Genomic DNA, 13,898 nt, shown 5'->3' with positions numbered 1-13,898 from the left:
CATCATATGATCCCAGCTTTTTTTTTTTTTTTTTCCCACCCCAACATTTGAATTCCCTCTTCAGCATTACAGCACAAGCTTGACCTCCGAGTGATAACGACTTTTTGGTAGTCAAACCTCTGACTCTATAGCCTTTGATTATTGTACGTATATTATGTCCACAGTCTCCAGCCGTTCGCATTGTCATCGAACCCCAGTCAACAAGTGAATATCACCTGCAGGTACCCCAGGGCTCAAATGATGAGTAATAAAGTTCTTCCAAATCAACAACTTCAAATCTACTTCCTTTATTGTATTACCAATACTGAAAATTAAGAAGATAAAAATACATGGTACTTGAATGAATTAAACCTCCATATTTAGGACTAAGACAAGGTTTCAAGGGCACTCAGACATGCCTTTACGCAGAGGTTCCTCTAATGATACGAGCCATAAACGACTGCAACCTGAACGCTTCTGAAATCCACAATTGTCACCAATGTTTTTGAGTTGAGGCAAGGGTTAATTTGGGCATCTGAAAAAGAGGCCAACTTGAGATCGTCTGCGTTGGGAACACTAAGACTTGAAGAAATATGCGGAATAAAAAATGGGGTTCAAGGACGGAAAATTGAAGTATTCTTTGCTTTCCGGGCCATCCGTGTCAAACTTGGCAAAGTCATATTTTGGACAGGGCACAAAGAAGTGAGCATACAGACAGGAAGGCTGGCGCTGAGAGGAAGGTGGTCCAAAGAATTAAAACGTTGCACCGTGGTACTGCTTTTGGCAGTCACTCAAACTGTGCGTGGAGACAGAGCGAGACATCTAGAATACCAAACAAAAAGAGACATAGTGCGGTCGGTCATTAAATAAATAGCAGACTTCAACGACAGTCGAGCAAAGGGATCGGGCAAATGGATCAGATATCGACAACCGGTTGAGCCGATCCTCAAGTCATTTCTCCATTTCCTTACGGTAGTCCGGATCAATATCTTTTCTTCATCTTCATCTTGGATGGTGATTTATTTACAAGTTGATGTTGTCATAACGTGCACCCAAATCCTGATGGGTTCCTGCACGTGACTTACTCGCAAATGTTTGTCACGTCCCCATACTGAAGACGATCTTTCCGCCACCACCAAACTTAAGTGTTTTCTGGCTCAATCTTGGATCCATACGGTACGTCTCCTGCAGTATTTGCGGTGTAATTCAACTCGAGATTGATATGAGGAATCCACCTTCTGCCACTTTTCCAGTGTCCGTTTGTTTAGCGGGCTGCGAGCCCGGTGGAGCTCTGCTGCAGTGGAAAAGGGGCTGGCTTTGGATTTTCTAAACAACAAATGTCTCTCCCATCTTCAGTCTCTTCAAATCTTTTTGAGAAAAAAAATCTTTATATTTGACGCCGAGACACAACATTAAAGGTGCCAGTCACCTCTACAGCCTCTTGATAATCAAGGCTTTGGTCACAGGGTGGCTTCTTGGCATGTTGTTAGAGGTCAAGTTGCCCTTCAAGTGAAGGTCTGAGGTGCTGGGGTTCTTTTCATACACACCCATTATTTACGTAACCCATCAATTAGTGAGCACAGGTGTGGTTGCAAACTACAGTCGGGTGCATTGTAAGACAGATTGACAAAACAAAACTTTTGTCAGTCTGACCGTTCGGTGTTCATTAAATGATTCGTATTTCTGCAGTGAAGCTAATTTATTTTCATATATTATGCCTCATTCAGGAGAGTTTCAGCTTTCATATTATAGTCCGGTTATAAACTTTTGTGTGTAGAGAGATAGCTATATATATATATATATATATATATATATATATATATATATATATATAAACCAACTGCTGTGACTCAACAATAATAATAATAATAATAATAATAATGATGACAATCTACATGACGAGTTTTAAAACTCAATGGGTGACCAGTTCATCCAATAAACAAAGACTTACAGACAGTATTGAGCTGCTGCTGTTTTCCGAGCTCAATCGTTGTTTTTTATCATCTGGGGTAGTGTTGTTGATAAATGCCCTCTGGAGCACACGCTTCGGAGTCTTAGTGAAAGAAAATGCCCTCGTCACCTAGAACACATTGAAAAGTTGTCAAAATGTTCTTTGAATATTCTGACATGTCATGACCATGACTACCTTCCTAACAATTATGCTGCTGATTCGTCAAGCGAATAAGCTCAACTAATTGATTCAAGTTGGTAAAAATCAATATTCCAGTGTTAGAAACAAATTCCATTATGGATTGTCATCACTCCCTTGCTGCTACGTCATAATTCACAGAGCTTATCATTTTTGAATCATTTTCGATAATGTCATTTGACTGAAACGGAGATGGGCAACTTTTTTTTGTTTTGTTTTGTTTTGGGTGGAAAAGGCACTATTTTAAGAGCAGTTAGGCCAGCCCTAATAGGAAAATAGGATTTCATTTTCATACAAGTGGAATGTATCAAAAGCAAATTTTGCCAAAGTAAAAAAAATATCTATTTTGAAAATAACTATTTTGCTTTGACCTTTTTGGATGTTTTCTTGATGGCTCTTGAGGCTTTGCTGAGAGTGCTGGCCATATCTTTGGTGTTGAGCTGCAGAGAGTCTGGGTCTGTAACGTGAATTAGGTCACCCTGTTGATGGGATCAAAAAAAAAAAAAATTGCGCTTCAAGAAATCATTTCTTCTTGTTATTTTCCAATGGTACATTAAAATCAACAGATTCAAACTGTTCCTTTTTGCATTTTCTTTGGCCTCACGGGTGTCAATCATATTTGTCACCTTGTTACCTGCGAGTATGTATCCCTTTCTTTAATTAAGGGCTGTACGTATAAATACATATACATTTGACTTGACGCGTGCACTTTGGAGCGTTACCGCATCAGTACGGCAGATGGTGTTGGCCACATGGCGACAAAGCGTTCGAAGCCAGTCGCTTTTCATCGTTTCCTCTCCAGCCAACTGGAAGCTGAACAGCATGTTCTCTTGTACGGTGGGCGGGTGAACGACTAAAGCAAATGCGTTGTTGCATTCTGAAAGGAAGAGCCATAGAATTGGTGGAAAATACATACATCCAAGACAAAATGTGCAACCCAGACTATTCTAGTATTTGTCAAGAGAATCCACCTGTACAAGTAGTTGGATTGCTAAATGAACTCTGGACAATTAGATCATGTTTCAATATCGATGAGATGCACATGCGACCGGTCGCTCATCTCACCTTCTGTGTCACGCAAGTCCAAGACTCTTCTAATTTGTGAGAGCGGCATCAAAGTGATGTGCTTCAGCGGAGGTGGCGCTTTTGTTTGCCCCAATGGACTCTTAAAAGTGTTGGTAACTTTGTGTCGTTTCCTTGCAATCTGAATCCAAAGAAATAAGCGGTTCAAAGGTAGCCATCCGTTCCTAATGGACACGACAGTCTTGTCCAACCAGTAAATGAGGCGCTTGAAAAGCCCAGAAGGAAGTTACCTCCAAACAATCAGTGAAGAGGAAGAGTGTGACATGTTCGCCACGGTCACACGGTTGGTCACCGAGCGCAATGGTTTCCACTTTATAAACCAGACTGCGGTGGGAGGACAGCAAGTTGGCCTGCAGAGAGCGAGCGAGAGCAATACCGTAATGACAAGGCCAAATGGAAAGATACATATCCTGACGCATAATCATAAAATCACGTGAAAACAATGGATTCAAGTTAGGCTCGCTACAGCCACAATGACACGCATTAAAGTACTTCCTGTACCACAAAGAGAGAGGGTTAGGGCCAGGGTAACCCTAACCCAGGTACTTCCTGTACCGCAAAGAGAGAGTTGCAATTTTAAAAAGCCCCCCAAGGGCATATTGGGGTCTATCAAAACCCTAATGCCAATATTTGGGTTTAGCCGGGTTACTGGCTGCATGTCAACATCACTGTTCAGGAGTGGAGTCATGGGCTGCCTGTTTGAAAGATGCCTCATGTGCTTAGGTCATGTTAACTCAAACAATGACTGGTGAAGGTACCGTCAACTGCTCATTCCCACACAAAATTGAGGCAACGTCAAGTTTGGATGATTTTGGAAGGAGACTAACGAGATCAAGTCAGACTTACAGGACATCCGTCAACTTCATAAACAACGTCAAAGATCTGCTTCTGACCATCTGTCTTCCTCTTGTCCTCGTTAATGTGACTGGTGGAGCACAACATTAGATCAAAATTCTCACGTGGATTCCATATTTACGTTTCTTTTTGTTACCACCGATTTGAAAAATGGCTTGGGGAGTTATGTTAGTAGCGTGACACTAAACCCATTGATAATGCCAAATGAGATTCACTCACGTCATAACTTCTTTTAGAGACTCAATTGCTTTCTCCAGTTTCAGCTTGTCAGGGTTCTCATCTGATGTGTGCTTCTTTATGTCTGGAACGGTAAGAAAAACAAAAACTTATTTCAAGGGAAAGTGCGTAGAGTGAGAGGTGGGTTGAAAGTTGTAGCACAGAGAAAACATAAGTCATCTTGACTTGGACGTGCAAACCTTGCAGAAGAATGTCAAGCCAGCAAAGCTGACACGATTGCCATGTGAACCGGCACGCGACGACATTAAACATTTCTCCCAGGCACGTGCACAAACGAGCGCGAGTTACCATTTAGAAGTAGAGCCACACTAGGAAGTCTCTGTACAGGTCTGATGAGGAGCTCTACGAGTGCCTGGCGCCCACATTCTGGCTTGGCCTGGTTGATCTACATAGAAAGATGATTCAAATGGATTGATCCAGCGCTTTTCAAAGAGCCTCATCTTATAATGGGTTGTTGTGATAAAAGAATAAATAATAATGCAATGGCACAATAAGAGCCAGATCTTTTTCGTATGGATGCCCTCGCCGCACGTTACAAATGGAGGGCATTTCCACAAATGGACAGTTGACAAACAACGACGGTCAAAAAGTAGGCACATGTAGGCCAATGGCTCGCTTGACATACCAACTCTGCCCGGCACGGGCATGAATACAAATGCCTCTTTGCTGTGATACGTATATTTATTCATGACTATCCATTTCCAAAAGATGGTTAAAATAGTGCATAAAATTGTCATTTCAGGGACGGGGGGCGGGGGGACACAATGAAATACCCTCATCCAACAGTTACCGCATTGCTGCTTGTGGTTTGTCTTACCTTTAGAAATGCATGGAAGCGTGGCTTTTGTTTCTCACATTGAACAACAGTATCCTTACTCATTTCAAAAAAGTTTACAAAGGGAGGGTAGGCCTTCAAAAGCTCCTTTGACTGGGGAGAGAAGATGGGGGGGAAAAAAATTGATCAGGGATGGTCACAGGGGTGTGGTGCTGGCGGCGGCGGGGGCCATGGGAAGGAAGTACAGGCACTTTTGTCACTTGTAAGACAGCAGCACCAGAGCTCAGCACCATTTATGCCTATCAGCCAAAAAAGCACTACGTACGTACATACATATATGTGCAACATTTGCACTTACGTATTTAAGGATAATATCTCCTACGCTCTTCTCTTCTGACAATTCTCTCAGGAGGCCCTCAAGATCACTCTGGAGAGGAAAAAGCATTTTTTCTTCAACAATTGCATAAAGAGTGCAGCGACAAAAACTGGTGGAGAATATGCAGACAACCTTTATTCTGGTGTGAACCTCATAGATGTCAGGGATGCATCCAAATATTGTTTTAATTTCTTCTGGGGCAAGGATGGGTCCCCCCACCTGACCATCTTTTTCGAGCGGAAGCTTGAAAATCTGCAAAGATGACAATATGCCTGTATTAGTTGATGATCAAAGGGATGATGGCAATTTATTAGGGATGATGGCAATTTATTAGCAGATCTACCGAAACGAAACACGCAATCCCATGTGCTTATTGGCCGTGATGTATTATTTGCGAGCGACTTCACTCTTTGGCGGTGGTGGTGGAGGTCCAGCCCGACAACATTCAAAATGTCGTGTACGTTTTGAATGAGCAGAAAGACAAAAAGTCATAAAAAGCCCAGCACTTTTTTCCCTTTGTCAAATACAATGTGTCCTGGCTCAATCAAGGTTGGGAAACACGGTATGCTAGAAGAGTGGAGTCATGGCGGCTAAAAAAAGCGTGCTCCCAAACAGCAGCCTTTTTTTCGGGGCCCAGCCGCCTCCATAGAAAAGGAAGAGCAAATTTGAAAGCTTTAAATCACTGCGCAGTGGCGGCGTGCTCGACAAATGTGGTCGGTCTCTTGACACAGCCGTGGTTTGATACCATTCCCATTCATTCAAAGGGCACAACGCAACTTACCTGGAGTATGGTGTTCAAAATGGCGACGTAGTTGCTTTCGGTTTGATAGAGCTCCTTAGTAACTTGCCACCGGGCCGATTGTTTGGGCGGGGCTGCGGTCTTTGAACTCTCTGGGATAACAAAACAAAAACACGTCCAATTTGAAAGACCCCGTGAAAACGTGAACTGCGAAAAGAATTGCTTTATGCGTGCGTCCTTGCGCCATTTTCTACCGATTGTCAGAGGACAGTCGAAATGTCATATTGACGGTACTAATCAAAGCCAAGCCGTGACAGCAATGACCGTGATATCAATTCCAAACACAGGCAGGACAGGGCAGGGCAGGGCAGGCTCTGTCCGTGTCCTCCGGTGTGAGTGGTCAACACGTAACTTACTTTTGCATCTACAAAAGATACCATCTTACCCACTAAAGATCTGTCAGGTGTGATTGTAATGTCGAGCAACGAGCCCAACGACAGCAAACGTTCCGCCGACGGCCTTTTCGGGGGTGGAGGGAAGGGCAAGATCTCCGTCTCCTTTGTGAGGCGAGCAAGCGTGTCCCTTAAATGCTGACGCTTGCGGTTACTGGTGGGGGTAGAGAGGGAGAGGAGGGACACTGCTTTCTTCATGGCTGGGCTGACATTCTGAAACACAACAAATAACAATTATTCCATGTCCATTGGGAAAACGACGGACATTCTCAAGAGACTACAATGGTGTCCATTTCAACGGACGACCGCACTCCGGTGAACGATTCCTTCCGCCATGCGAAACATCATGTTTAACCATGGTTAAAAAAATGTCAGAGCTCTAGGATGGACACGGAGCAACCTGCGCGGTTCATCGATTCATAAGAAAATATTGACAGATTAAATCGATGGTTGAAAAAAATTGTTAGCAGCCTATTAATCAATACAGCAAACTTGCCTTTTCATAGTGGTACATGGACTCTCCGGCTCGAGCATCCATTTGAATGCTTCCCCAAAACCACTATAAAAGAAGAACGTATGTGTTAATAGCGTATGTCCTAAGTGTCATCCAAAAATGATACCAGACAAAATATGTTAAATTCAGCCCAACGAAATCACATTTTTGGGTCCAATATACTCGGGAACGCGGTATATACATTGAAGTATATATGCATTTGTAATCCAAAATACAAGACGTCCGTCTACCTCTTGTTTGACCACAAAGACTTTCTTTGAAGAACAATAAGGCAGCTCCTTTATTGAATCCTCATCCACCACCATGTGTGTACATCTTTCATTTCCAACATTCAGATATTTTCCACCTACATCCAGAGAACAATGACATTAAACCACATGCAAAAAAGATGCCTTTTTCAAATAATTTCCCTTCCATAATTGACTAAATGTTCATGTAGTTCAATAGCCAGCCAGCCAGCCAGCTAGCCAGTGAGCCAGCCAGCCGGCAAGCTAGCTAGCTAGCCAGCCAGCCATCCAGCCAGCTAGCTAGCTAGCTAGCCAGCCAGCCATCCAGCCAGCCGGCTAGCTATCTTTTGAAATTAATTTATTTATATATCAGTGGTGAATGACACTTTTGCATATCTGTTATCCTCTCTTTTATGTGCCCCCTCTTGAGTATGGATACTGCTGGACACTGAATTTCCCCCTGGGATCAATAAAGTTACTAGCTAATGAAAAACAAAATGTGTTTCTTGTTAAAAAAAACTATTGACTACAAAACAAACAAAAAACCTCAAAAAGACACCTGGAATCACTGACCATGTTTCACAGTCCTCTCTTCCATATTTGTTCTCTCGTCATCTGAAAAGCCCCAAAAACTGAGGATGCAGTCTTGGAATGGCGGTACTTTGAATTTTGTTTGAAAATCATCCTCTCCTGCATGAAATGACCTGATAGTAATGAAAAGAAAGAGGACAAGGTTAGTGGCAAAAATGCAATTCTTCCTAAAGAAGAGAATACGGTTGTCTGAACTTTACCAAAAGATCACTATAAATAAGTAAGTGTACTCCTCACTGCACTTGACTCCATGCACCAGATTGGTTTGCCAATCTTGAGGCATCCAGTCACTAATAATCTGGTTGAAGCGAGAATATTCGCACCTATAAAAGTGATGAGAAATGATGGGAAAGCTTTGAAAAACGGCAAACTTACTCGTCATTTCTTCTCTCCCAAGCTTTGCATATCCACGACGGAGTGAGGATGGGTGTCCCCATACACACAGCCAGCTAAAACAAACGGACATACGTAGCATTAAACAGCGGCTTGGCTCACGTAGGAACCGAGGGAGTAGCTCTAGGAACCGTTGCGGACGGACAGATTAGAGTGTTCGACACACTATTACAGAAAAACGCCCCACGGCCGTCCGTGTCTTTCTTCCTACCTGAGAAGATGCCGTCTTCGGGTCCTAACTATCAGCATAGCGACATTTATGATTTCTTTTTTCAATGGGAAAAGGTTCCTTCAATTTCAATTGGCAACACAGGCCAGCAATGTTATGAATTTGACTTATAGTGTTCATTGTCTCATATTTTAGCCCCATCCTGAAGTGACATTATACACAACATTAACAGTAGACAAATCGATACTGAGTGCCAAAAACAATTATACGCTGGACCTATGTGGCTTCACAGATTTGATTTCTTCTTCTTTAAATATATGGTTTGAGTGTGTTTTTGTTTGTTTTAAGCACGGGACCCTTTCACAATTCCAATGCTCAGCTCTACTCGCCATCAAAGTTTTAGCATGTACCAACCCTGTATTTTTCTCCATGAGTTGAATGGGCAACCAGGTGTGTCACCTTGGTGCTGAAGTCCTTCCGAATGATGCCGCCCATGTGATGAACCAAGTTGACCAAGTTTTTCTACGATAAGAGACAAATAAGGTCACGCCGAGAAGAAGGGCCTACAATATACAAACGATACATTCAGAGCTGCGAACCGAGTGAAATTCACATTTGGCACTCTCTCTCTCTCTCTCTCCCCCTCTCTCTTTCTCTCTCTCTCTCTCCCCCTCTCTCTCTCTCTCTCTCCCCCTCCCTCTCTCCCCCTCCCCATCTCCCTCTCTCTCCCCACGTAAGAGTACAATTGGAAAAACATAAAGGACTGATCTTAATTCGTCTCACCATTTCTTCTTTATTCCTAAATCCGGTGAAACACAATGATAGATTCAGCATTGTGGTGGAGTACAGGGGGCGACATGAAAATGGAATTGGCTGGAAAACAACAAATCAAACACACTGCTATTAAAATCGGCGCTTTTTCAATATTTAAGGATGCTTAATGCATTCATTTCGGTGGAGGCAAGGCTGACTTAAGAGACATTCTTCAAATTCATTCGTCAGTATGACCTCACCTCCTTCTTGAAAGCACAGTAGAACACAACAGGAGGACCTACGATCCTGTTATCACGCTGATAAAGGCCGTGATAATCTAGAGATTTAAAGTCAGTCAGGACAAACACTGTCTCAAAATCAGTGTTCTTTTCATCACTGAACTCTTGGATGTTGTCAGTGATTATGAACGTAGTACTGATTTCCTGTGGATGAAAAAAAAGTCAACAAATTGAAAAAAAAAAAAAAAAAAAAAAAGTCGGCAGAATAACCACGAGCACCAAAATAAAATCAAACTAATTTAAGAGACAAAATATCTAGTTGAATGCAGCTTTTAAATGTTCCAATTAATGCAAACTAGGACCCACAGCCACTAGATCTGTGTTCAAAAGACATACGTAGGCATATATGCAAATATACATTCAGTCAAGTTGGGATGTTGTGTTCATGTATATAAAAAATGACTTGCAAATTGATTACAATATCATTATTTATAAATCCAAAATATCATATATTGAAGAAAAAATGAGAAGTCATTAAATATAAATCACTTCTGACAAACGTAGCCAGTGTCAATCAGTGCTCATGCAACACCTCTACAAGTTTGATGAAAACATTGGAATGTACCATATTGACAATGGACTTTTTCATCATTTTCTCTTCTGGACACGATTCACTTCCTCTTATGTTTACCACAGGTACCTCCATTACTCTTACATCCTGTGGAGGGGAAAAGCAAAGGAAACTCAATGTGGGGGCACAATTATTTTGGATGCAATCAAATTCTTAGCATAGAAAATAGTTTGGTCGTGGTTTTGCTGGCTCCACTTCTAATAGGTTCCAAGTCATAGGAACGAACGAGGAGATCAGAAGAGACCCAAACTGGGTCTTGAGGGTGACTCCAGGCGGTAGGGAAATATGTGTATGTATATATGTGTGTTTGTATATGTGTATATGCATGCATAGATAGATAGATAGATAGATAGATAGATAGATAGATAGATAGATAGATAGATAGATAGATAGATAGATAGATAGATAGATAGATAGATAGATAGATAGATAGATAGATAGATAGATAGATAGATAGATAGATAGATAGATCATTTGTACCTGCAGCGCTTTCACCAGTTCAGCGTTTTTGCACGCCTCGCCCACGAGAACAATCCTTGGCTCCACTTTTGGCAGTATATCTGTGTGCGAGAGCGAAAGAGCGTGCGAGATAGCAAGAGAGAGAAGCAAAACAAGCCAGCAAAAGAGAAATAGCGAGAATGAGAGAAAGAAAAATTGAGAGAATGAGAAATCGAGATAGAAAAACTGTTATTCATATTCTTCACCGTTTTGGGTCCATTTTAATGACAACTTTTAGATCGTAATTAGACACGGGGTAAACTTTACTCAATTTATGTAAGCGTATTGTAGCTTCCGATTTCAGGTATCCTTTCCCAAGATAAGGATTCAAGTCTACCCAAATAAAGTGTCTGCAAATTGCTACCTCATATTTAATGGGTTGAGTACATATATTCACATAAAAATAGATGTATGTATCATGATCAACCACTATGTGCAAGACAGATGTGTACAGTGAATCTAAATGTCAATTGCAAATCACCCCATAGTAAGAATAAAATCTAATTAGGCATCCAATCCAGGCTAACCTTCTCCATCGTCACGTGCCGTGCCGAGTAATAAATAGTCCTTGGTGGGTTCTTCGATCCTTGAATCATATGCGGAGGAATCCACCAGGAGACTCCGACCAAAAGTTAAGACGCTGTTGTCAGCCATCTCAAGAGAATGGTGGTGGCGGCGGGGGACAAGCTGTCACACACAAAAAAAATGATGTAGAAGTAAGATGACGGGTGGCAAAAAGAAAACAGACATTCTCTGGAGACAATATTCCAATAAAACGTCGTACTCAGTGCTGAACATAACAGAAAGCCCGTTTGATATTTCCAACACACTTTTCTGGAGCAATCAGTTGCGAGCCATTGAAAGACTCCTCACGTTGCATACTTGATAACTGACCACATTTACCTTGTATTTAAGGAACTGGGAATCCGAGCCGAAATGAAGACTCTATCCAAAAGACACAATCAATTCGGGTAAATGAGCACTTGAGCTTCTTTAGCTGTTTAGCCAACAGCTCCATAAAACGACCGAGAGCTTCTTTTGATCCCGGAACATTTCTCCTTAAAAGTTGAATCCCCCGTCAACCTTTTTAAACATTGTTTAATAATCCTAGTCGCCGTGTAGTCTAGGAGTCGTGGATAAGGAAGCGAGCAAATATGTGCGGTTCCAGTTCAAAAAGCACGGAAAGCAATGGCGACAGGAGACGATTGGACAAAAATGGCGAGAAAGTCCAGTTTCCGCCTGGAAAGCCTTTTGATTGGTTCGTTCAAATCATTACGCGCAACGTGAGCCGGTGCCTTCTTGGATTGCAAACTACAGCAACAACACTAGATCAAAACACCCGTGCGTTTCGTATGAGATTACGAGCTAGGAGAGATCTGACATCGTTTAAAATGATGTTGTTTTGTTTTATGGATAGGTTTTTGATCATAAAGAAGGTCATAGTGTCACAAATGATAGTAGTCCTATTTATGAAACAAGCGGAGGATGGCTACATGTAAACTGCGTTGAACTGGAAAAAGGGATTGAGCTTCCCTTTCTTTGTTTTAATTTCTAATTAATTGTGGTATGTTCAAGCAACCAATCAATTCATGGTTTATTTTTTTGAAGTACGAGTTTTGTTTATGAGAAGAAAAAAACCTTTGACCCCAATCTACCTCCATATCAGGCTCCTTTCTTCTCCTTCTTCTTCCGACTGGAAAGCACGGATCACGTCACTAAAAACCTCATTTGGTATAATTTGAAGTTTTCGTTTCATTTTGCTTTTACGCTTAACATGCCTGAAGGTCCAGCAGAGGGTGCGAGTGAGCCGCTAGAAAATGGAGGGTTGGCCTCAAATGGCCTCCGGGCCTTAGTTTGTTTACGGCCGTTTTATCGTCACCACGGCCGCAAATCAGTTTGTTTTTGTCATGTAGGAGGAACTGGAGAAAACACGGCAAAAACAACTCCAAAGAAACGACGATGCCCGATTCGAGCCATTTACTGCAGAACTGCGAGGCGAATGTGGCGTCGTGCCTCTAAATCAATAAATGTTCATATTCCACAGGTTTAATCTGCGTTCATAAATGTCAGGATTTTATCGTATTGGAATATCATTAGATCTTTTCTGTTGATGGAGAAAACCAACTGTATTGAACACATTTGGTGGCTTGAATAAATAAGTGTGAGCTTATGATTGTAGTTTCTTCATCCTGTGATTATTGTCTAACTTTGTCAAATTCAATTGTCTGTAAAATTGGGACAGTACAGTGGCACCTTGGGTCTCAGTTTGGCTTTTTCAGGTCTTTCTCTCTGGCTTTGTTTTTATGACGCATTTGTGTAAAACGCTTTGCGAGTCAACTGCGCTCAGGTCACATCTGGCCGTCTAACGGAGAAGTTGTAAAAGCAGCTTTTAATGAGTTGGGAGATTGAAGATCTGGACGACGGGTGAGCAAGCAAGCTCTGTTCTATCCCGAGCTGCTCGCACTAACGTCAACGAGCACGAGTTGATTTGTTTCTTCAAAAATACGATCTACATGGCACCGGCGTTTGAAATGTCCAAAGTAGCCTATGAACACCGGAGAGGACAAACAGCGTAACCTGCAAGCGGGCCAAGTTTGTCGAAATAAAATTGCCGACAAAATATTCAGCATCTTTCTTTCTTGCTTTCTGCCCAAAAAAAAACAAGAAAAAAAAATGGCCTGTGTTCTTCTGAAAAATTATAATCAGGTTTGATTATGAAAGTAGACGGTAAGTGCGTTTGGGGTCTAGTGTGCCGTAAAGATGCTTTGTGATCAAATGAGACTGGTGGCGGATTTCTTCCGAATGGCCAGTGGTTTGGATGTGGGTGTAACGAATGACAATTATTGCGGCTGTTTTGATTACAAACACATTGCGTTGAATGTAACACAATTGCTGAGGATCAAGCAACAGCAAAACTCCTGTTAACGTTCGACCTTGATTTGCGAATAAGAATTTCAACTGCATGATGAAACTTTATCTATCGTCAACACTCATCTAAATGTTTTGGATCAGTTGCACCATGATGGCTAACACGCTCCAAAATAGTTTACAACTGTTCTTGTTCTTACTGATTTGCTGGTGTCATTGGCAACATTTGGATTAGCCCTCCTCTTTTAGCCAAGGTCTGAAGTCCAACTTTGAATCTTTTTCAATGATCAAGTGGAAATATTATCAGTTACTCAACATGGGCTTGCTTTGGTCAGGGGGGACTTAGAACGCTGCTGTTAAAAAATAAATA

The 13,898-nt window shown here is 41.8% G+C and overlaps 1 protein-coding gene across 1 annotated transcript; it reads right to left on the bottom strand.

Annotated features, from left to right (window-relative positions):
- Nucleotides 1–584: 584 nt before the first annotated feature.
- On the bottom strand, nt 585–12,431 carry ect2 (epithelial cell transforming 2). Its single transcript, XM_085927493.1, has 25 exons — nt 12,316–12,431; nt 11,188–11,347; nt 10,643–10,722; nt 10,157–10,249; nt 9,553–9,735; nt 9,323–9,412; nt 8,954–9,061; nt 8,353–8,426; nt 7,960–8,090; nt 7,390–7,505; nt 7,142–7,204; nt 6,639–6,858; nt 6,236–6,345; nt 5,587–5,706; nt 5,437–5,505; nt 5,121–5,231; nt 4,592–4,688; nt 4,286–4,367; nt 4,058–4,136; nt 3,442–3,561; nt 3,194–3,332; nt 2,851–3,005; nt 2,500–2,607; nt 1,931–2,059; nt 585–801 (listed from the first exon to the last, which is right to left on the bottom strand). The coding sequence occupies exons 1-25, from the start codon at nt 12,319–12,321 to the stop codon at nt 733–735; spliced, it is 2,712 nt and encodes a 903-aa protein (XP_085783619.1). The 5' UTR covers nt 12,322–12,431; the 3' UTR covers nt 585–732.
- Between the last annotated feature and the right edge of the window lie 1,467 nt (nt 12,432–13,898).

The sequence above is a fragment of the Syngnathus leptorhynchus genome, chromosome 13 (genome assembly GCF_054491065.1).
Source record: "Syngnathus leptorhynchus isolate UIUO chromosome 13, UIUO_Slep, whole genome shotgun sequence".
Classification (NCBI taxonomy): domain Eukaryota; kingdom Metazoa; phylum Chordata; class Actinopteri; order Syngnathiformes; family Syngnathidae; genus Syngnathus; species Syngnathus leptorhynchus.
Note: the sequence above shows the minus strand (reverse complement) of the source record. Positions and strands in the feature narration are given on the sequence as shown.

What these genes read in the sequence shown, in the direction of transcription:
- ect2 (XM_085927493.1), bottom strand. An exon ending in TCTTTGTGGTCAAACAAGAG is followed by an intron (nt 7,205 to 7,389) that starts GTAGACGGACGT and finishes CTTCTTTTATAG; the next exon opens with TGGTTTTGGGGAAGCATTCA. An exon ending in AGGTTCACACCAGAATAAAG is followed by an intron (nt 5,506 to 5,586) that starts GTTGTCTGCATA and finishes TTTCCTCTCCAG; the next exon opens with AGTGATCTTGAGGGCCTCCT.